This window comes from Lonchura striata, chromosome 13 (genome assembly GCF_050655825.1).
Source record: "Lonchura striata isolate lonStrDom1 chromosome 13, ASM5065582v1, whole genome shotgun sequence".
Lineage (NCBI taxonomy): Eukaryota > Metazoa > Chordata > Aves > Passeriformes > Estrildidae > Lonchura > Lonchura striata.
In genome coordinates, this window is record NC_140715.1 from 10,983,064 (window position 1) to 11,006,788 (window position 23,725).

The 23,725-nt window shown below is 41.6% G+C and overlaps 1 protein-coding gene and 1 long non-coding RNA gene across 2 annotated transcripts; both read right to left on the reverse strand.

Moving 5' to 3' along the window:
* Positions 1-328: 328 nt before the first annotated feature.
* On the reverse strand, positions 329-2,675 carry LOC146766173 (uncharacterized). Its single transcript, XR_014958304.1, has 2 exons — positions 2,511-2,675; positions 329-2,305 (listed from the first exon to the last, which is right to left on the reverse strand). It is a non-coding gene; the product is annotated as an uncharacterized LOC146766173 (long non-coding RNA).
* A 4,625-nt stretch (positions 2,676-7,300) lies between these two features.
* Positions 7,301-23,502, reverse strand: PPP2CA (protein phosphatase 2 catalytic subunit alpha). Its single transcript, XM_021549547.4, has 7 exons — positions 23,188-23,502; positions 12,142-12,351; positions 11,476-11,649; positions 11,211-11,300; positions 10,754-10,915; positions 9,881-9,999; positions 7,301-9,143 (listed from the first exon to the last, which is right to left on the reverse strand). The coding sequence occupies exons 1-7, from the start codon at positions 23,287-23,289 to the stop codon at positions 9,071-9,073; spliced, it is 930 nt and encodes a 309-aa protein (XP_021405222.1). The 5' UTR covers positions 23,290-23,502; the 3' UTR covers positions 7,301-9,070.
* Between the last annotated feature and the right edge of the window lie 223 nt (positions 23,503-23,725).

Genomic DNA, 23,725 nt, shown 5'->3' on the forward strand with positions numbered 1-23,725 from the left:
ATACTCCTGTGCTGAGAACTACATTCAGTTCACTAAAAACCATTGCCTTTATTTTCCTTAAATTATTATTTTTTATTTATACTAAAACTTTTTGGTTTAGAGAATCAGACAATAACAGAAGGTGGCCAGTGGAAAACCTGTCTACAAATTCTAAAGCCCCTTTCCCAATGTTGCCGAAGACCAAGGTTTCTGATTTGGCTCATGACCAGCAAGCACAAGCTCACAGACTACAAATCAGGCTCAGCAAAGGGGGGATGGGGTTTGTGCTCAACACAAGAAAAATATAATGGACTCTAGAAACAGGCAGAAAGCTAAATTCCATGCTTAATTATAGTTGTGCATAAATTTAATTCAAAATTATACTGCTGATTATACTTGGTACAGTTCTCTACAGTTTTCCAAAGGAAAAAATTCCATCCTCAGTGAATTTTGAATCCTACTGTTGAATTAGAAGTTTGGGAAAGTTAAAACAGCAAAAACACCCCACACCCCAAAAAGAGACAGATGGCTGTCACAGATAGGCTATAATCACACGACAGCACCTCCCACTGTGCCCTACATATCACACAACAAACCTCCCCAGCCACTCCAGATGCTTCCCGTTATCAGTTGTGAAAAAGCAGCTGCTGCAGGGGCAATAGCCCAAGTGCTGTGAGTCAGGCAGTATTAATGGCACAAAACCCCTATCCCTGGCTAAAGCTGCGAGGCAAAAACAAGATTGCTTAAAAAAAGGAGTGGCCCAATTTCAATTGTTCCACACACAGGTAATGATTGCACTGCAAATAATCCTAAAGCTGAGCATTCCTCTCCTGAGTGCAGGGAATCACACCATGTGTCAGCCACGGGTAAATTACAATTAAGGGCCTTTGACCACTGAGAACATGAAGGAGGAAGGGAACAGCTTAACACCAAAGCAAATACCTGAAAAGATTTGAGCTTGATTTAATGCTTAATCAGATCCAGAAGAGCCCTGACCTACATATTCACAGCATCCCTGGGCTGCAGGTGCAGCCAGTTGAGCAGCTATGCAGCCACAGGGGAAGAGTTTAACATGCTGAATGTGAGGGAGCAGCCTCCTGGACACAGCCCTGCATCTGCTCCACAGCCTCACATTCCACTTTGACAGAGAAACAGCATTTTTTTTAGCTGCTGGTGGTGATTTAGAGACTGGAGGTAACACTGATTATTTTTCAATACAAATGTGATGTGGCATTGTAAAAGTCTAATGACAATCAGGCTTGAAAGAGCTCAGCTTTGCTTCATCAACAAGTTGGAAAAATCCACAGAACTCATCCTGAATTCATGGAACCAAGGAGAGCAAGCCAGGGAGAGAGCCTGGTATGACAATGGAATCTGAAAAAGAATCTAATTTACATGTAGGCGAGAATGAGACTTGCTGCAAAAAATCATCTTTTTTCAGGAATACAAAAGATGAGCATTTTTTTAAACAAGCAGCCACATCAAGTTTGAAAATAATTGAACTGACTGGTTCAGTGTAAAACCAGAAAACATCAGGATTATTCATGTGAGAGAGATGGTAGAAGGACACTGGCAAGCTCAAAGGCCACTGTTTTTTAAAGCAGTCTTGGAACAATGCAGCAGCAGAAGAGGAAAATTCTTGTTCTCAGTACAAGTCTGAAAAAGCTAATTATATAAAAAGCTAATTATTGCATTTCCACTTCAGAAAAATTTATATTGAAGCAGCATCCTTTAGAAGGTGTCACTCTTCATAGAAGTTGTACCCCAGCAATGCAAAATGGTGGGTGGCAGAGCCCAGCACTTGGGTGAGAGTCCAGGTCAGAGAATCAGAGAATCCTAGAATGATTCAGGTTATCAGGGACATTAAAGCTCATCCAGTTCCAACCCTCTGCTGTGGACTAGACCAGCTTGCTCAAGGTCCCATCCAACCTGGCCTTGAGCACTTCTAGGGATGGGGCAGCCACAGCTTCTCTGGACAGCCTGTGCCAGGGCCTCCCCATACTCATAAGCAAGAATTTCTTCCCAACATCCAATCTGCTCTCCTTCATTTTAAAGCAAATTTCCCTTGTCCTGTCATTCCAGACCCCTGTCCCAAGGTCCCCTTCAGTTCTTTTGTAGCCCTTTTAGGCACTGGACTGAGACTTGGCTTCTCAGGCCTGTCGGGAGCCTTGTGTTCTGCAGGTGAGCACCCCCAGCTCGGCTGCAGAGCAGAGGGGCTCCAGCCCTCAGAGCATCTCCAGGGCCTCCTCTGGTCTTGCTCCAGCAGCTGCAGGTCCTTCTGATACTGGGGATCCCAGAGCTGGACACAGCATGGCAGGTGGGGACTCTGGGAATAGAATAGACCCCAATGGACTGACAAAACCGAATAACCAAATCCTGTCAAGCAGACACCAAGTGAGATTTATTTTTTTTATCAGCTTCTATTCCTTCCTCTAACAGCACTCCCATTCCCCTTACATAACAACGGGAATTCAAGATAGTTTAAAAAACTAAAGATGAAGAGGAGGAAGACTGAAAATAGAAATACCTACCTCAGACCTATTGCAGCACCTATTTCCTAATCTCACCGGCACTCCACCTCCCCATATTTAAACAGTGATGTTTCTACCATCCTCTGAAATCATCTGGAGCGCTCTGGGGGAGCCAAGCCCGGATCCTCAGGCTGCCGAGGGTGAGGGTCACCCAGCTCCCGGCTCGTTAGAGCGGAGCGGAGCGGGTGGCGGCGCGCCGCTGCCGCAGGCGGGGCAGTGCCGCGCGGTGGCGCCGGGGCTCGCTGCGAGGCACCGGAGCCGTCAGCGAGCGCAGCCCCGCGGAGATGCGCTCCAGGGCATTCCAAGAAAATGAAAAGTGCAGACTTTCTGTAGGTGGCCTTGAGAACGACCTTCAGTGGTACCGTATCAAACTATAAAAATGCTTGATATAAACATAAGGGGAAAGGAACTGGCTTAGCTTTACAGAGCTGCCTGGCATTGGTCTCCAACACTGGAGCCGTTCAAAGTCGAAAAAATCAGATTCTGGGCTGGTTCTGACGACACAGATGATAATGAGCAGTTGCTTTGAGGTTTCAAAGTCCATGGGAATAAATACAGTGCTTTTCAGAAGTCAGCTTTTTAAAATGCATTCAAAACATTTTTAAAAGGGATTCCAGGGGAAAAAGAGACAGTCCAATAACGTTTTGAGATGGCTGAGCTAAAGCTGGATAAACAGAACCCATCACCAGCCTTTCTCTCTCCCAGGAAGCTGTGGCATCCCCTCCCCTGGGCATTGTCCCTGCTCCAGCAGCAGCCGGCTGTGTTCCTCTTCCCTGAGGACAAACAGCAGTGGAAAAGGAGCAGAGCTGCCTGAAAATGGGTCAAGCATGGAATTAAACACCCACTATAGGATACTCCCAGGCAGGGCTTCTTCAGCTGCGTGCTCCCCCACCCACCCCCCTGCATTTTCCTTAAAAAATAAAGAATAAAGAAGCAGAATAGAGCAGCCATCATTGCTGACTCCTGCACTGATGGCCACTGTTGGAACTCAAAATGTCTCTCAGACATTTTTAGAGGTTCCAGGCCTTGGTCAGGAGCATTTTAGACTCTGGCAGGCAGCTGGAAACAGCTGTGATTTTGAGTTTGAGCCATGGAATGAGTTACCAATTTTGAAGGTGGAGCAAGCAGTCACAAAGGGTTAGATAGTATAGTAAAAGTAGTTACAAAACAGAGGGGAAATTTTTTTAGTATTGTACAGGGGGCTTTTAGCACCTATACAGAGGGGTTTTTACTTTGTACATGGCAGTCAGAAGTTCTAAGATGGAGGAAAGTGGGCTGATCCTGTTCTTCCTCCTTCTTCTTGCCTCCATGTTCTTGGTGATGCTGGCATTTATGGATTGATTTAGAGTATAAAAGCATATTGTAATATAGGTAGTAGGTATTGCGGGAAAACTATAAACATGTAATACGTAATATATCATATAAAAGATAGCAGCAGCCCTGGGTGGGGAGAGAGAAGAAGACAGCAGAGAGGATGTCAGGGTGTGTGTGCCTCTGCCTGGGCCGCTGACCAAACCGCAGTAGCCAGAGAAGACAATCTGTTAGATAACTCACAATAAACTGCCTTGAGACCGAACAACAGGAGGCTGCGGAGTTTTTCTTTGGAAGCACGGGTTGGAGGAGAGACTTTACCACCACATGAGACCCCAGACCAAGCCCGGGGTTCTCACAGGCCACAATAAAGCAGGTTTTTTCAGAGCAAGGTTTAGAGTTAGGTTGGATGTAAAGGAGTCTTTTCTCAAGCTCCTGAAAAAGAAAGGCAGTTGGAAGCCAGGCTAAAGCCTTTCAGCCCAATCGATCGTGCAATTATCATGGTAAACAGGACACTGCTCTTTTACAGTTCAGTACCTTTGGTTTTAAATGCATAATCTGGAAAACAGCTTATAGATTAATAGAAATTAAACAACAAAAAAAAAACCAAAGCAACAAAAACAAATCAAAAGAACCTAACCTCCAAAAACCCAGATGTATTGGGGGAAATCTACTGAGGAAGATGTATACAGAAGTCAGGACAACCAAAAGCAAAGCTTGAGTTTAATTTATACAACCTTGTGCAATGATACGAGTAGCTGCAAAAGGAGCTCAAAATCACTTTCCTGCAAGTTCTGATGTAGGATGCTCACCCTGATCACACTGCTCCTCCTCCAATTAGCAGTCCCAGGTACTATAAGCAACTAATGTTTTATACATTATTTATACCAGCAGCAATCATTATAGTCTCTATCCCAAAGTTCTTTTCACCAGAGAGTAATTAAGAGATCAGTAGTTCAACTCATCTTAAAGACTAAAGCTTTTCAGCTCCAGCACAGGTTTAAAAGGCTAAAACTTGCAGCACTGCTTAATTTAAAACCAAAAGTGTTGTTTCAGCCGTTTTTCCCTGTCCATATGCCAAAGCACTCTGGTCCCTTGCTCAAGAGAGCAGCCTGCCTTTATTCCCATCCAAAAGGAGTAAAGCCAAATGAATTAGAGCACCAAAATAACTTTTTGTAAAACCACAGAAGGCTGACTCATGAACTGCTGACTCTGCAGGGCTTTGTTGGTGTGTTCATGAGTACTGAAAGATTTCTACACAGTCCAGTGTGATTTTTACTTAACACTTTACCTGTTTCAAACCTTCTCCCAGAACTTGCAGAACACCAATCCTCTGTGTCATGACTGCCATAGCACACACAAGGCATCCAATGCCTTCTACAAGGCTTCAAAAATCACTGCTTGCAGACATTTTGCTCCAAAAATCCAAACTCATACAAACCACGAGTACTGTTGCATAAAACATGGAATATGTAAAGAGCCGCTTTTCAGGCAAATTTGCTCTAACCTGAATGGCAACCCTTAAAATACATTAAGAGTTTCCATGAGTGCTCAGCATCCAGACAAAATAAGCAGCAATTAGAGCAATAAATGAGTGTGGAACAGGTGTGTAAGGAGATAATGAGAGTGAAGACACACTTTCACTGAATTTGGAGCAGCATTTAACTTGAAAATTCAAAATTGTGATCGCACTTGCATCTTACAACCATTTTTCCTGAATGAACAAGAGTGCTTATTCTTCAGCCCTCTCCCAAGGTCACAGCTCCTCCAAGAGCAGGAACTGCACTCCAGTATTACTGTGTTTATTTAACTGTAAAAAAAGAGCCAAAATAAGCCCAGCACTAGCATAGCGGTTTGGTTTTGTCTTGTACAGGAGGAAATCCTTTACCTTTAAGAGTCAGGATAATTTTTTAAATTGTCAGAGCAAAGACTTGTCCCAAGGTCCTTGAAACACAATTGGTTTTTAAAAAGGACTATGCTTCTTTTTACTACTATAAAAATCAAAATAAATCCCATGTAACATGGATTGGTAGGTATTGGCACCTTTCAGCAGTTTTTCTCTTACTGGAGGAGCTTTTGACAGGAACTGGACCAAGATAGAAACAGGTGAAATGTCACAGCTTCCATTAGCAGGATGTCCCCTCACCACTTTTCACAGGGCAGAATTTGTTCTGTCACCATCCAGACACAGGGGGAAGGAGGCAACACTCTACCTGCACTCTCCCATGGATCCAGTATCTTGCCAGGGTATGATCAGAAGACCTAAATGAGGTAACATTGCCCAAGCACTTGGAGCAGGGATACTGAGTGTGTACAGCAGCATCGGCAGCTAAAACAATCAGAAAAGAGCACCAGGTGACAGTCACACACATTGGTTACCTTGGACAAACATCCCCCTGCAGGGGCAGCTTGGGCAGCAACAGAGCAGGGACTGGGGCAGCAGCCAGCCCCAAGCTCCAGGGGTCTGTAATGGGAGGGCCATAAGTAGAGGAACAAAGCACAGGGTGGAAATAGGCAGAAGAAAGGTGCAGAAAGAGGGTGAAGGGGGGAAAAAATCTGGCAAATCTATCCATCTCTGTATGTATATAATACATACTTGATTTCATGGGCCCTTAGTTCTTGAACACACCTGCAACAGTTCAGAGTGCTCACTTTGACATGAAATGGCCAGTGACTTATACAAAATGAAATTTGGAAAGCTTAAAACCCTCCCCGCTTTGTCCAAAAATACTCCTGGCTCTATTCAAGTTCTGAGAAAGAAGAAAAAAAAAACAGCTCATGGAGAAGTACAGTTTCATTCCCAACTGCCTTCTGATAATCTAAACCCCAATGTCAGCCCTCCCCACTAACAACTGGGTGTGACATTTCCACTTCAACACTGAACTACCACAATATGGGAGTTCCAGCAGTGCCTCTATTTTGTACTGCATGGAATGCAGCAGGCAGAGCAGAGATGGAGGAATTCCCAATGATCTCCAAACTCTGCTCATTTCTCTGCAGCCACCAAGCTCACAGGCTGAAGCAAAGGAAGTTTGTGCAGTACCAATCAGTTACCAATAAATCAAACCCCAATTATCTATATCTTTGTTTCTTCTCTTGCATTTTCCAAACATGAGTTTAGCTGCTCAGTGCTCCATCACAGCAATGTATTTTTTCTTCACTGAAGAAAACAATGTGGTTTTTGCACTGGAATCTTCACACAGACCATCACAACATAATTATAGAGGAAAGCACAAAAACTGGAGTGACTCCAACATTGTCCATGGACTTTACTAACAAGCACTTGGATTTGTGTACAGAAACTGAAGCAAAGAAAGGACTGCTCCCTGCCAGAGCAGATGAGTCACACCAATTAAACCAACAAGAAAAGCAGAAAATAGGGCAAAGTCATTCCTCTTGAAGGAATGGTGTCAATGAAAGCACAAAGTCCCATCTACACAAACATAGAGAAAGACAAGTGACAGGAATGGAACATGAACTACTCTCAGCAAAGGATTGTTTTAATAGTGATCAAAGCCAAAGCTCCCACTATACTAAAAAAAGCAACTTCAGATGCACTTATTTTAAGCATGCACTTCTTCCTGTACAAGATCAAACTACAGCAGACTGAGCTCTCCAGAAGCCATTTGGAACCCAACAGGACTCAAATTCTGCTGAAGGAAAAGCAACCACTTGAGCCCTTCTGAAAGGGGATGAAGCAATGCTTGTTGAAATGCAGCATCTTCTTTTCAAGTTAAAGAATTAAGTGGTACTCCAACTTTTCAGAAAAACATGGCTAGGACTAGACCTCCAGGCGAGTTCAACATTTGCAAAATTTGTGTGTTCCCTTAGAAACAAGCAGTGTAAAAAACAAATCTCCATGTTATTACAGAATCTACACTGTGCCCAAGAAACTTAAAGTCTCAAACAATCTGAATATTAAGAGACCTTCTACTAAGTCAACAGCCAGGTACATAATTTAGATGTACCCAAGAAGTTTCACACACAAGCCTCAAGAAGGTTTAACATTTGAATTCTGGCTTTGAACCAAATCATCAAATTAGGATTCAGATTTTGAAGTTAGTAGAAAGGAAATATTTAAACAGAAGTTAACATAAACCACATACCACTGTTTTTCAGAATGGAAGCCTGGGCAAATACACGTAGCACTAAACTTCAAGTTGTTTCCTTTAATATTTACAAAATTGGTTTTATTCTTAGTTGTTCAGAAAAATTGTTTTTTAAGTATTAGCACCTACATTGTAAATTACTCAAACTTAGATTTACACTTGAAATAAAGCCACAAGCAATCAGTTAAGTGAACTTATATTCTTCCATTTCTGAGCATTTCAGTAGAGCACCAAGAGGGAAAGAGCAACATGTGAGTAACCAGCAAGCTGTTCTCAGCTGTGAGACACAGGCCCAGGCACCTTCCTGGGACAGGATTCAGAAGGTCAGAGTTTTCCAGCACACTCCAAATTACCTCAGTTTTACTTATTTAGAAGGTGGAAATTTCTATGCAAGTTTATAAAATCCATCCAGCTACATGTTAGTTTATTAAACCACAGTTGACCTGAGATGCAATTAGAATTTTGACATTTTTCCATACTTAGTTCACAAGTTTATTATGAAAAACACTGCAGCTCTGTCCTGCAGTAACATTGTTTTACAGAAAAAAACAGTTCTGTTCAAAGTAATTCACTATCCTTGGACAATTACAAGGGACAATATGGTAGGGCAGAGTGGAAAAGGGAACTGAGTGCAGACAAAAAAAAAAAATCAATACAATTAAATTAAACAGTATTCCCTGAAAATAAAACAGTTTCAGAACAAATATGAGGCCTCAGTACTTATTTTAAAAATGTTCTTTAAGCTTCAATGATTGTTTGCTGCTACCCTTATCTACAGTCATGCTGAATAAAGCTATAGCTAAATGGAAAGTTAAATGTATTCACGAGGTGTTAATGTCTACATCTTATTATTTGCAGTCTCTCAGAGAAAGCAAAAGTAACTACAAATAGCGCTATGCCAGAAACTGGTTTCTTGACCAACAATGTTGCTTCAGCATGCAATGAACTGGTTCATTCTAAAGTGGTCACAGTTGTTGATGACAAGAGGCTTTGTATTGAATATGGCACGTCTTTTGGTCCATGTGAAAACAAAGTTTGAATGTTAAATATTTTCTGACACTTTGGAGTTACTGTTGCTCTTCCCATTTTCTTTAGGTCAACATATGGTTCATGGCAATACTGTACAGGTCTAAAATCTCTTTACAGGAAGTAGTCTGGGGTGCGACGAGTAACATGCGGTTCACCTCTGCGTGGCGCCGGGTCAAACTGCAAACTGAAGAGACAGACGTCAATGAAAACAAGAGCTCAGCTTACGTTCAGGTACGCTCTAGCCCTGAATTGCAGAGACTCACTTGTGTTAAACCACTGCTCCTCTAAGTTCTATCAACCAAGTTTTAACTTTTCTAGAACGTGTTCCAGCTCTTCCACTCCTCTTAGTATGTACTTTCAACCAACATATATTAAATTCCTCTTACCATGAAGGTCTGGGAAGAAATTAATTTTAGCTTTAAGACTCAAAGTGGTCGAACTTTTGTATCTATTAGAAAGTTAAAGTCTTGAGTTATTATCAAAGAGGGCAGTTTGCATGGTGCTTTTGTTTAATTTACTAGTAAAGTTGCTGCTGCAGTAGTTAATTAGAAATCTCATTTAAAGACTTGACATCCCAACACCTGAAGAATTCAAAGATTGTTCAAGTCCCCTGCCCAAGACTGGAATGCATTACCTTAGATGTCACAGACTACTCCTGCTCTCAAATCACATCCCTACACTGTAAGTCCAGGTACTTATAAAAACAAAACTGAGGAGTCTCACTTTAATGTGATAAAAGATCTCAACAGCAACTGTTCCAGAGGCTTGACTCCAAGACTTTAAATGTGACTAACCCAACAATTCCACACTCGCTCCACCTCCCGAAGGCTTAGAGAGAGGAAGAAACCCCCATACTTTAACATAATTAAATGGTATCTTAAAATCACAGGCAACGCAATTCTTATTTTTAAACATACTTACAAGGAATATTTTAGAGTATCATCAAGTTCCATAATTGCAGCCTGGTTGCCACAACGGTAACAATAGTTTGGAGCACTGAAAATTGTTACTACATTCCGATCATGGCACCAGTTGTACCCCTGGAGAGGATGGAAAAAATTATTATGACAACCAAGTTACTGTGCCCCATGCAACCGCCTGACTACAAACCAACCTTTTAATGCACACAGCCCTAAGTGGCATTTGTAGGGTTACTTTAAATAAGCTTAAGGCTGTATCCTTTTTTTCTCTTCTGGAGAGAAAAAGTGTAAAAAGGAATTTTGGCCTTCATAGGTTGCTTCCTACTAGTAAATATGAGCTAGATATTTAAAAAAAAAACAAAACAAAACAAAAAACACCTAGCAATATTTCTCCATTGCATTAGCATTAAATAGTTAAAACAGCAATTCTGAAGTACACAATCCACTCTAAACCTTCAACTGTGATCACTGAAACCAGAGTCCAGACATACATTTAAAAATCTGAACTGCTGGGAGTAACTGGAGACAAAGAACAAAAGCACACATCCAAGCTAAAAATAAAAATTACACCTTTTTTCAAGAGACACATTTTAAAAACTTTTAATCTACACAGAAATGCAATACCACATGTAGTACCAAAGCCTGGTTTGAGATATTACTGTACATTTTCAGGAAAACAAAGCCAAAAAAAGGTTATTCCACTGTCAAACTCCTTCAGCAGCACATAAATGCTGTCAATGTCAAGTTTCTGGAATATTCTTAGCTGGATCATCACCTGTCACAGTAGCATACACACATCTCTGACACATGGAGCATGGAATCAATGGACCAAGGACACAATCCAAAGTTTGTACACACAGGCTGTCCTGCTCACCTCCATTACCAACTGATGAGCTCTTGAAACCAACGTAAGGCCATTAGCATGGTTAAAGGTTTCTGAAATATCCTGTCCAAATGTATAACCTGCACCTCGAGGAGAAATTCCCCAGCCACCACGATCATCTGGATCTGACCATAGCAAGTCACACATTGGACCCTGTAAGAGATGTAGATGATGTTTCAGAGGTGAAGTGCAAAGAACCAAAACCAACAAAACCCAAAAATGCTTGCACATGCACCACCCCTGCACAACTCTTTTAAGACTTAGTATGTTTTCTTCTTTAAGCAAGGACATGCCTCTCATTTTTCCTTTTAAAAATCCAGAACAGGAAGACAGCAAGCACTTTAATATTGCTAAGCTGATTTGAATTTCATTTTCAGCCTACAAGCTTAACCCCCCAATACATGCTGAATCATCAATCTCATTGGCTTAGAAAATTACTTTTCAGTACCTCATGGGGAACTTCCTGCAAGCGATCAAGTGCTCTGATGTGATCCAGTGTATCTATAGATGGAGAGAGGCCACCATGTAGACAAAAAATCTGCAAGTTAAGAAACATGAAGTTTATTTGCATTAATCAGTGCCCTTGGAACAGTTTAGAATAAATTATGAGAAAATCTGCATGAGATTCCTTTGAAGATGAGAGCTGACAGAATGCAATGTTAAGAACTCCCTTTACAATCAAAACCATTCAAGTTTGTCAGATGTCAACATACCTGGCCATCCACCAAGGCAGTTAGAGGCAGGTAATCAAAAAGGTCTGTAAAGTACTTCCAAACATTTGCATTTCCATATTTCCTTAAACATTCGTCATAGAAACCATAAACTTGTGTGATTTGCCTGCTTTCATGGTTCCCCCGAAGAATTGTGATACGTTCACGGTAACGGACCTAAACAGGAGAATTTATTTTAGCACATCAATGAGCAATTCTTCCCCAGAACAGAATTTGCACTCCTCAATCCCTGCCACACATCAATAAAGCAACTAAAACCAAACCATTCCGAAAATTGAAATGAATGAGTATTTTTTTCCCCTTAAAGGCTATTATTTAATCTTCAATGGCCACTTACTTCTGAGTTTAATTACATGTTGTATTTATTATTACTAGGGGACTTCATTACACCTGTGCATTAAGCTGATCTCTCCAAGCAAATTCTTAAAGATTGCTACTTAGGCAAGTAAAACAAACACTCATTTCAGATAAAGCTCAGGCTTGCACCTTAACATTTTTTTTTTTTTAATAAGTAAAACTAAGAAAGCTAAGAAGTCAGTTTCAGTAGCTCTAATACCAATACAGTGAAAATCATAATAGGTATTAAGTGTAGTAAGGATAGTAATGATATATTTTATATAAAGCTGTAAAGCTGAGAAGCAAAGTTACCTTAAGAGCTACAAGCAATGTGACTGTTTCGACTGAATAATATCCTCTGTCAACATAGTCCCCCATAAACAAATAGTTTGTGTCTGGTGATTTGCCTCCAATTCTGAAAAGTTCCATGAGGTCGTGAAATTGTCCATGGACATCTCCACAGACTGTGACTGGACATCGCACTTCTTGTACGTTGGATTCTTTTGTCAAAATTTCTTTAGCCTATAAGCAAAAAAGCACATAAAGGGTGAGTTTGTCTAGGAAGAGCTGTTTTATCCAAAGCACACTCTACCACTTCCAACTCTGCTACCTGCTCTCTGTAGGAGCTCTTGTCCGTTGCTTCCCTCCCTGAAGCACTTGAGGGAGCAGTTTACTTAAATGCCATTTATCTTAAAACAGCATTTTACTTTATGAAACCCTGTATTAATAATTAGTAGTTGCATGGCTACTTTTCCTCCTTGAGGACGGTATCAGAAGCAAAACTTCAGACTTTCTATAAAAATGGTTCTGCAAAGCATAGAACAATGAATATAACTACTGGAACTTAAGAAGTTTTTAAGTATTTTGAAAAACTGAATCTAAAAAACTTGGCGACATCTTACTTCCAAAAGCCCAAACTCAGACACAGCCAAAACACCACCAATACCTTGGCACTCGCCTGTACAAACATCTTCAACCCACCTGCAAAGGCAGAGGGGTCCTGCCTGAAGCAGAATGAGAACAAACATCCACTGGTACCAGCAATTACAGAGCAGGCCACTACTGCACAAGTTCTCTCAACAAGTTTTGTGATTAAACACAGACTAATAACATCAAATTGTGTCTTCATAAACCAGAGGTGGGTACGCTGTTTGTCATCACCATTTTTTCCCTAAAAATTGTAGATATCAAAGTTGCAGACAAAAGTAATTTGGATGAAGAAGCACAGGCTAAATATAGCACCAGAAAGGTAATTTTGAAATAATGCAAGACAGTTGTTACAGTTTGTTCTCAGAACAGTCACCAGACGCATGCCACAATGATTTGCTAAATCAAGAAGCTATTAAAAATATAAATAGTAACAAGTTTACTAGTAACCATCTACTAAGATTTCCGTGTTTTTCAAGAGTCAATGTTCCTATTAAAAAATGATCCTTTTTTACCTCATTAACTCAATTACAAGAAAATATATAAAAAATATATTCTATTCTATAACCCAAGTTGTCTATAAGAAAGTGGCTGACACTCCCACCCAAAAGTGGTGTCACTGTCCCACATATCATCCTGGCTGACCACCATGGTCACCACTTCAAACAGAAACAACACCTAAGTTTAATGATGAAAATTCATTAAATTCAATGTTTCATTGCAAAGAAATAAAAAAAAATACAGCATGGCTAAGCACCCTGCACAACATAAAGCTTTAGATGTCACTCTGCAGACATATTCACATCAAAAGTCAGTCTCATGTGACAGTTTCCACTTGCACTGTGCCCAGTACTAAAGATAGGTCATTCCTGGTTTGTGGTCAATGCTAAAAGTGCAGATGTATTTTAAGATAGCCTGACTTGAGTTAACTTTAATGACGTGACACTCACCGGATGTTTTCAAGGTGTTTGAACAGCCTTAGCCTCTTCTAATACTCCCTTACATTCTGAAGCATTAGCCAGTTTAATTCTCCTTTAGACAGAGAACATCACAGATGCTTACAGGAGTTTGATATAAAAAACCTACTCTTTAATGAGAATGTTTCTACCACTGGATTTTCTTAACCTACTTGAAGTACAGCACAAAGAATGCAGCATTCATTTTTCATCAAAGGTATGCAGTGTTTGTGCTGAGAATGGCAGTTCTTAGCAACTGCTTCCACAGATTCTGAAATATTAAATCACTCAGATACACACATGACCAACCACACAGAGAAGTCAGACAGCTACTCTGATGGAAAAAGACTGTTCCAGGTCAATTTGCAAAACAGCAACCTCTGTTTAAATCCTGCAGTGGAGGAATGTTGGTGCAGGGATTCCAACATTTCCATGTTTTCAAACCAGTTTCATGCAACACTGTTATGAACTGTTTGGTTCATTTACAGTCTTATGTCTCACAGTATTAGAAGTGGCACATACTCAAGAGCTTAAACATTCTACTTGGCTCTATAAAAGAGCAGCAGCAGAGCTGAAAGTAGAAAAAAATAACATCCTGAAAGCAAGCCACCAACAAGCAGTCTGCTATATCCCAACTTTCATAATAAATCAGTTCCTATAAGAAGTAAAAAGTAAAAAATAAAGGACTTTTAATACACCATAACACAATACAAACACAAGTTGGTAAGACAACACTACATTTAATACTACAATTTCACAATGGCAAGTGATCACTAATACTACTCCTGCAGTATCTATGCCCCAATCTTGTACTGGATCACACACAGCAACTCCCCCTGGTTCCACTCCCTCTTTTTACTGTTTCTTGAAGGTGCTGCTCAGTCAGCACATCACATAACTCCCTCCCCCTACGCATCCTCCTCTCCAACAAATGGACTTCCCATCAACAGCTCTCCTACACTTCCTCAGGGAGAAGAAGCAATAGAGCACTCTTCAGCATCCTTCAGCAGAAGGCAGAAAACTCCTTGATCCAATCATCTGACAAAGGAGAACTAAGACAGATACACACACACACAAACCCCTAAACTTCAAACACCACAGGACCTATTGCCACAAAGGATAATAGGGCAACAATGCAGTATTTTGACATCAACGTTTTGAAACATCCAGGCTTCACTGCCTACCATCAAGACAAACGATAAAATTCATAAACAGATTTTCTCGAGCACCTATTAGTTCTTTTTTTCTCTGCCTTTTTTTAGTTCTTAACAATTGCTACTATTAAGACAGCCCTGAACTTCTCTACACCTCTTAACAATTAATCTTTTTTACATAGAAGAATACAACCACAAGTCAAACTTCTGTGGTGCAGGATACTTAAGCAAAAACTTGTTAACAACAACCTACCATATTACAGTTGTAAAATCCTGCCTCTAAATCAGTTTAATTATTTTTTCAGCACTACACTCTCAGACTTCAAAATAAAGTGCAAACACATACAGAATAAGACTGCAAAGACCACGTTACTTCAAGTTGATAAATGCTGATTTTACAGACAATTACTAATGAAGTCAAAGATGAAAAACACACAGCTGTGAGACAGTTACACAGGAAGAGTATAAGAACCAAGTGTAATGCTGTCATAAACACTACTGCTGAGGTGGAAAGTCACATACTTTACTCAGAACAATCTCAAAGTTCAAACAACAAACAATAAGTATCAAATTTCAGCTTAGTCATAGTCACTGGAATTCATTGTGACTTGATACTGGCTTACTCAGTCATTTCTCTGTGAAGAGAAAACTTGTACAATCCCAAGACTTAACAAGAATAAAACCAATATTGGTTTAAACACACAAGAAAACAACCAATTTTCACTTCACTATAAAAAGAGTAGAACTGCATAAAAACTCAACCTACCACTTAAGAATTAAACCATTCCTGGCCTGCTGCACATCTTCTAAAGACCCAGCTGAACAGTACCAAGCTGCTTTGGTGGCTCTGTTTACAAAGCACATGTCTGCAAGATGCTGGTCTTAAAACACAAAGATCAGTTTCATTGTTTTAAGACGGTACAAGGATTTTGAAAAGATGACTATTAAAGTCACTACCATGCGATTTTCAGATCCTCAGTTTATTTAATGAAATGTATGGGTTGTATGCATGCAGATGTATCTCTTATTTCCCTTGTACCCTCCAAATATTTTTATCCTCTATGCTACAAATTAAGGCTCAGAGTTGAGTGCCATAAAAGCCATAATCCATCTATTTTACCTCCTCAACTCGCTCTGTGCTGAGGATATGCAAGTTTCCCTCACAAGCAGTGTACATCATCAACCTCGTCTCACAAAAATAATTTCCAGTGGTCCATTTCTACAAAATCCTCTGAATTAATCTGTACCCAAATTCCTCTGTGTTTCCAGAATATACCAGATATTTCTTAATTACTCTGACCCCTTCTTAGGTCCCTACATTCTAGCATGAGCTCCAACAAGTAACCAATTATCTACCATGAAAAACTCTGGGGCACATAGAAGAAAATAACGAGACCCAAACCAAACAGTAAATACCACTGTCTCTGTGTAGAATTGTAAATCAATGCTTGAAGCAGCACTATGAACCAGTCATCAAAAGATTACCACTACTAACTCAGTAAAGAAAATACAACCATTATTTTAATTACACAACACAGCCCCAAAGTCATGGTTGCAGATGGTAATGTGTCATTCTTGGCAGACCAGAATTCACACCTGCAGCCCACCATGCTGCCTAGTAAAGTGTGTAATGAGAAGCATCCACTGTAACCAAGAAATAGTTATTTGTAGTTACCATACAGATATTTTGATGAGATTGAAGACTTCAACCACACCCATAATTTCCTGTCACCAAGGTGCACAGGATGTGACTAAAGGCACAATGATCAGCTAATTGAGATGAATACTGGTTTTAGCTGTTCAAACATCATGACCTGGAAAAGGTTCCAGTTCCAAGCAAAGTCATCCATTACAGTCAGCAATTCTTCTGCAGAGTCAATGCTTTTCAATTTAAAGATTTCCCTGCTCCTCACTTGGGGAGGAAAGAGAGCAGGTTCAGACAAAAGATGGACTTATTTTTTAAAGCAAAAGGTGTTCTAATTCACTGACATTTTAAACAAAACTAGATAAATTAAGCCTCCAATAATACCCTTCTGTGAAGGAGGCATGGCAGTGAGATTACACATGACCCAAATGGGAAACTGATTTACACTGAACTTCCCAATCCACTAAGGAGTTCAGCATGAATGCATAAGTAGCAACGAAATTAAAATACAAGGCTCCTCACTGACATTTAATTATTTAGTATTCCAAAGTAAAATCAGGATTTCCATCCACATAGAAATACTGAGCAGCAAAATACTCTTTTGCCAGGACAGAAGTGGATGCATCTGCTTTCTCTCTGGATTTGTGACTACACCTACACCTTCATTTCTAATCTCTTCTGTTCGGTGAAGATGAAGAGACCAGGTTAAATAGAAGGTATTAGCCAACCAAAAGAGCAACCCCAATGCCAGGACTGCTGTAAGATTAAAGTAAGACCACCACTTTCCTTTATTGCCTGTAAATTCTAGGAGGCCTACAAGAAAGCATGCAAGCAGCAAACTTCTGCCAAATAACCCTCCCTTCCTTTGTATTACAAAAGTAGGGACCTACATCATTGGAAACCTTGATAGCCCCCTCAACATTTCCATATGAAAAGTTCAGTAGTGTCTTATACGTTCAGAGTAACTGTTAAGTGTTGTTGCCCTCAGAGGCAAATCTAGAAGGGGAAAGGCTGTTAATCAGTAGTTGACAAGAGCAGTGGGGATAGGAAGAGGGTCTTCTGAAAGATCTTATTATCTTTAAATTGAAGAAAAATAATATAGGAAAAACTTCTTTAAAAAAACATAACATGTCAAATAACCAATGAACCCTTATGCCTTCCTTGCCTCATGGGAGCTCCAAGGAACACATCAATAACAGCAATGCAGGAAGATGACCACTTACAGGGATGTTTCTCAGTCCTCTCTGTAGAACAACCTGTACCCATTTTGAATCATTTATATAAAAAAAATACTACTCCCAAACTAGTTGTGCCTGACATCAACAAGTCCAGCTTCATGAAATTAACTCAGAAAGTTTCCAACCCTTTTGTTCCAGTAACTCCAACACAGCCATGCTACAGGTCAGGACACCAGTTTGAGGACAGCATGCCAAAACTCAAGAAAGAGGTTAGAACCAACCAGCAAATCAGAAACACCTATATTGGAAAGCATGTTCAAAATATTCAGCAGAAATATTGGAGACCTGGCTACTGAGTAACTGAGCTCTCTTATTCATTCTTTACTTAGGAATAAACTTTTTCCAGCTTAATATATACTACCTGAAAAAAAAAAAAAAGAACTTAACAACAACATTACTGAATACAGCATAATGTTTAAGGGTTCCTAAGCAAGAGTGAAAATTCAATCCCTGCTCCTGTGATTCCCCTCACACAGATCTGCTGTACAAGGCTAGACACAGCCAGACAGGTTTGGGTTTTGTGCTGGGCAAGGCAACCCAGGGAAATGGCTTAGAAGTGATCACAGAGCAGTACTGTCATCACATCAGAGGAGGCAACAGCCTCAGCACAGATAGATTTGGAAGAGGACATCAGTCCTGGAGCCTCATCCATGTCTTCAGCCTCAAACTGGCACAACTCAAGTAGGAACTTTGACTTAGGAGTGCTTCCTGCTGTTAGCTTAAACTATGCCCAAAACAACACAAGTATCTTTCACTCCTACTTGATCACAACTAATATTGCAACTAAAAAGCAAAAAAGCAAACCAAACACCGCACTGCTAGCACAACCCAATTTTTACAGAACTTACTAGAATTGAAGAAAAACCCAACCCAGAAAGCTGCTGATGGCACAATCACTGGCACATTCAAGCCTAAATTTTTATATATACATCAAGATGTTCTATGTGAATCCAGACAAGGTGAAAAGGATGGCGAGGCTGACACTTCAAATGCCTTCTGTGGAAAGAGACAATTTCCATTTTTCATTATCAACCATAGCATAAAACAAAATAAAACACACACACAAAAAAAAACCAAAAGAAAAAAACAAAAAACCCACAAAAAAACCACGAAAAAAACCTCACAATAAATCAGAACACTGGGCATCAATTTTTTTAAAGTCTTCAAGAATAATCTAAAACACAGTCGTTTAAGTGTTCCAAAAGGCTTTGTACACTACACTTGTAACTCTTCAGAGATAGAAGGTGTAACTACGTGGCCCCATCAATGACTTGATCCCTAGGTACGTTCAACAAAGGAGCCCTAAACCACCCTCTAGTCTCCCGGAGCCCCTTGAACAGCTGCTGAGGGGCCCTCCTGCCATTGGCAGCAGCACTCCCTTGTTACAGAATCCAGAAGCCAGGGCAGTGGCAAGGCAGAACTGCAACACCGCACATTCCTCTTCTGCCAGGGGCAGAGGAACACAGAACCTGCCTAATGCACAGCCCACCACTCAGGGCATACTCTCACTACCTGGGAATTCTGTTAGGGCAGGTTTCTTGGCTGATTTACAGCAAGTTCAGACAGGAACATTAATTTTCACAATCACCTTAGTCTGAAGAATAGTTAGTTATACATGATGGATATGGGAATACAAAAGCTAGCTAATGGAAAAGCCTCTGCAAATGCAGCTGGAAATAGTTTAAAACATCCACTTCTGGCCAAAATAATCAGCTAAGAAAGGCAACTCCTGAACAGCATAGGAAGCAGAAGGCAACACGTGCCTCTGAAAAAAGTTGGACAGACAGCTCAGCTTAAAACACAGGAGTGGGATCCACAGAACATATACGTTTAATGTATTACAAGAACTGAACTTTGATTGCACAGGCTTTTTTTGACCTAAAAGAAAGCTTCATCGGAAACATACTTGTCCTCTCAGAATTAAGTCACTCAACATAAGCTAAATGAGTTTGCGTAACTCACACAGCTGCAGTGGGTAACCTTTGGCTACAGAACATCTAACTTAGAAGACCAGATATTAAAATGAAAATTCTACAACAGGAAAAAAAAATAGAATACACCATGAACAAGGTACACGCCAGATAACAGTACAGCCTGGAAACACATCTACACTATAAAATTAGCAATGGTGACAAATCAAAAAGCAAATGTAACCAACATCATTGTTACAGATCAAAAACTGCAGGAGTCAAACCTTGAATGCCTTTACCAGTATCAGCCCTTCACTTAGTTGAAAATATTTTGGCTAGCAGCACTATCTATTCAAAGGCATTTCACTAGCAATTCAAGAACCCTGAAACGCTTTACACAGTAATAGATGACCAAATACTCTTCCCTCTCTCCAAAAACTGGAGATGCCACACTCAAACTCCCTAAATTACAGAGTAGTGTTTTTGAGGGAGTGGCTCTGATACCTCTGCCTACACCTGCACTAGATACTTTCTGCAATAACCAAAGCAAACTCTATCCAAAAATTCACCTCAATCCTTTGTGCAATTTTAGACTGTCATCCCACCTCCCTGAGCTATGTGCCACACCCCAGTTCCTGTGATAAAGGGCATCTATACACAGAGACAACAAGACCATTTCCCTTCACTCTCACAATGTATGGGAAAGAAACTAAACCAGCATCCTTTCATTCAAAATGGCCAGTAGAAAACCTCTCACCTGGCAATAAAGGACTTCCTTTCACCTCTGCCAATAAACAATTCAGCACTAACAGGACAAACACTGCTGACATGTAACAGTAACTGGACTGGGTATATTTTGACCACTTCTTTAGAACTTGCATTTCTCAAATGCTGAAGCAAAACACACACAATCGGCTACTCAACTGATGTAACATTAAACACGCAGCACGTACTAAGCCTAGAATTATTTAACTGCCACTCAGAGGTTGATTATTTCAAATCATTTGTGAAAGTATAATGTATTATTCATGGTTACAAATTACTTCTAGACTTCAAAGATGTTTCTGCCCAGTTCCCACCACCACCATCACCCAGGTAACCAGGTTCAGTGGAAGACACACCAAGAAAGTAACTGGGATGCACAAATGGCCACAATTATTATGTTTATAAAAACCTGTTAATTTCTTCAGTTATCAATACTGAAATACGAGAGAGCCCTTAGGCTTATTCTCATTAGACAGTCACCAGTCTGCACACAGGAAGCCCCAGCAGATCAAGAAATACTTGTCAGGGAGATCATCCAATCAAAAAGTGTTATCAGGAAAAGCCCTCTTTTTTTTTTTATATTGTTTATTTTAACTAGCCCCAGTTGTAATTTAATATGGTGAAGAACAACACTCTATACCTAAGTAGCGTCTTTATCTGTGCTTTGGAACAATAGCTGCATTTGACACTGTCCTTAAGCTATTCATGAAAACCAGCCTTTTGATGTGATTATATGCACAAAACTACTTAAATAGCCCAAACAAAGAAAAATCCAGTGAGATTTCTGAAAGTCAGTGCTGGAAACACGGAAACACATTAAAGCAAGTGCTGTCCATCAGAACAAAGGTGCCGAACTGAGCTCTCATCCCACCTCCATGAACACAGTGGAGAAAAGAAGATGGTAAACTCAGAGTTCAAGGGCCTACTTCCAACTCCTTCCATCAGCAACCATGAACAAACTTAACTACTCTTAGCATAAAGTCCAAGTAAATCCACCTGTAGTTATCAGCAACAAATCAACTTTCCCTAACATCACCAGCCCGGTGGCTGAACTCTGCACAGTGCTGACCACACACTGGGCACACAGAGAGAACTGCTACCCCACCCAGAGCTCCCCTAGAGCCAGCCCAGCCAACGTGAAGGCTGCTGCCAAAGAACATTGCGATTGGCAGATTTCTCTTCCAGTTTCATGGTCTCTCATCTCAACACACAGAAGCAGACACCAAGTTTTCTTTGCTTTTTTCCTTTACCATCATCCTGGTGATGAGCATTGCACATTTATCCATAAATGCAGCTCATTTCCATTCTTCACTGGGAAAAAATGATAATGTCATCTTGTGCAACACTGATGACTGGGACTGTATCTTCTGAAAGGAATGTCTTGTGGTATGCCTGCTTCTCACTGAACCAAAACCCCCAGTACATCAAAAACTTTTTGTACATTATACATCCCTCATGGTCCTGCAAGTTACCACAGAACCCCACAAAATGGGGCCATATGCACCCACTCCTGTGGGATTCAGGACTCAGTACCCATCAGTTTATAAACGATGGTAAGTGAAATACTTGCCTCTCACAGAAAGCAATACAAGGAAGCAGCTGGACCGCCGTCATTGGAGACGCACATGGAAATAGCCAGGCGGTGACACTGCCACTCGCTTGCAACAGCCTTTAAAACACACAGCCTGGACCAAATGGAAACTGTTGAGTTGCTGGAATACAAGTGAACTAAAATCTGTACTGGAGCAAGAGCTGGTCTGGCCAAAATCACTGCAAGTTCTTTATTAAGTTCATGGACAGTCATCTCAAATCAATTTGCTTCCAAAACAACCTGGTGTAGTATGTGAAAACATGATTCCAATATCAAAATATTCTAGGTACTTTCTGTGGCATGTACATAAGCTTCTTTAGAAGCCAGTACATCCATCAGTTCATATATTCCTTAATATCCAGTTCCCAAAAAATTTATAAATATACCATCTTTCAGTCTAGAAATACCTAAAATCATCAGTAATTAAAAAAAAAAAAAACCAAAACCAAAAAAACCACCACCACCACTCCTCAACTATTACGTTACATCCAGAATCAGAATTCGACTGGAAAATGCCTCTGGATTATATCAAAACAAAATTTTCCTGCATTTCCAAAATGCAATCTGTCCTAGGTTGGCTTTACAACCTTTCTAAGCTATGAATGTCTCAATCAACACATTGCCCTGTAATATCCACGTCTCAAACCATCACCATGAAATACGAAATTATATTGGAACTCGAATGTTTATTCTGTGAATTTCGTGAAACCCAGAACCCTACTGAGGGAAACCAAAACCCCAAAGCTAATCTACCCTTCAATTAGTTATAAACGTGTCTGCGCTTATTCATATAATGAAAAATACAAGAAAAAAAATCAAAGCAAGCAGCTCTTTACCGCGTGTAATTTCCAAGCGCCTACCACAAGCTTTTATCTTCATTTTACTAACTCACGCTTTTGGGGGCTGATTTAGTGCTTTAACCGGGGGGGGTCTCTCGGGGGTCTCTCCCGAGGATCCATCGCGGCCGCGGCGCCATTTTAGGAGGCGCTGAGCGGGCGGGAGGCGGAGCCGAGGCTCCGGCACAGCCGAGGGGCCGCGGCTCGCCCGGCCCCGGCTCCCGGCCCGCTCCCCCCGCCGGGCCCCGGCCCCGGCCCGCCCGGCCGAGCGGCGCCGCCCCCGCCCGCAGCTCCCTGCCCGGGCCCGCCGCCTCCCCGCCGCCCCTCGCCGCTCACCTTCTCGCAGAGGCTCTTCACCTGCCCCTCGGACAGCTGCTTGCACTCGTTGAGCTGCTCCACCCACTGGTCGAGCTCCTTGGTGAAGACCTTCTCCTCCATCCCGCTCTCCCCCTCCTCCTCCTCCTCCTCACCGGCTGCTGCTGCCGCACCGCCCCGCGGGCCCCTGCGATCCGCGCTCCCCACAGCGGCGGCGGCCGCGACGCGTCAGGGCGGGCGGGCGGGCGCGGGCAGAGGGCGGCCCGGGGCGCTCCGGCTGCGGCAGCGCTGCCGCTCCTCGCTCCGCACCGTGTAATGGCCGCCGCTGCTGACGTCACCGCCCCGGCCCCGCCGCGGGGAGGGGGACGCCGCGGGAGCCGACGGCGCGTGCGCGGCGCCGGGCGGGGCCGCGAGTGCGCTCTGAGGGGAGGGGGCGGTGAGCGCGCCCCGGGAGCGGCGGGAGGTTGTTCTCCGTCCCGGTTCTCCTCCGTCTCGGTTCTCGTTCTCCTTCCCGGGTCTGCTCCTGCGCCCCCGGGGGCTGGCCCTCTCCCCACGGAAG

Coding starts and splice junctions, on each gene's coding strand:
- PPP2CA (XM_021549547.4), bottom strand. CDS start 23,289: ATGGAGGAGAAGGTCTTCACCAAGGAGCTCGACCAGTGGGTGGAGCAG. Junction 11,301..11,475: donor CTGCCTTGGTGGATGGCCAG/GTATGTTGACAT, acceptor CTTAACTTGCAG/ATTTTTTGTCTACATGGTGG. Junction 10,916..11,210: donor TGCAGGAAGTTCCCCATGAG/GTACTGAAAAGT, acceptor CATCTCTTACAG/GGTCCAATGTGTGACTTGCT.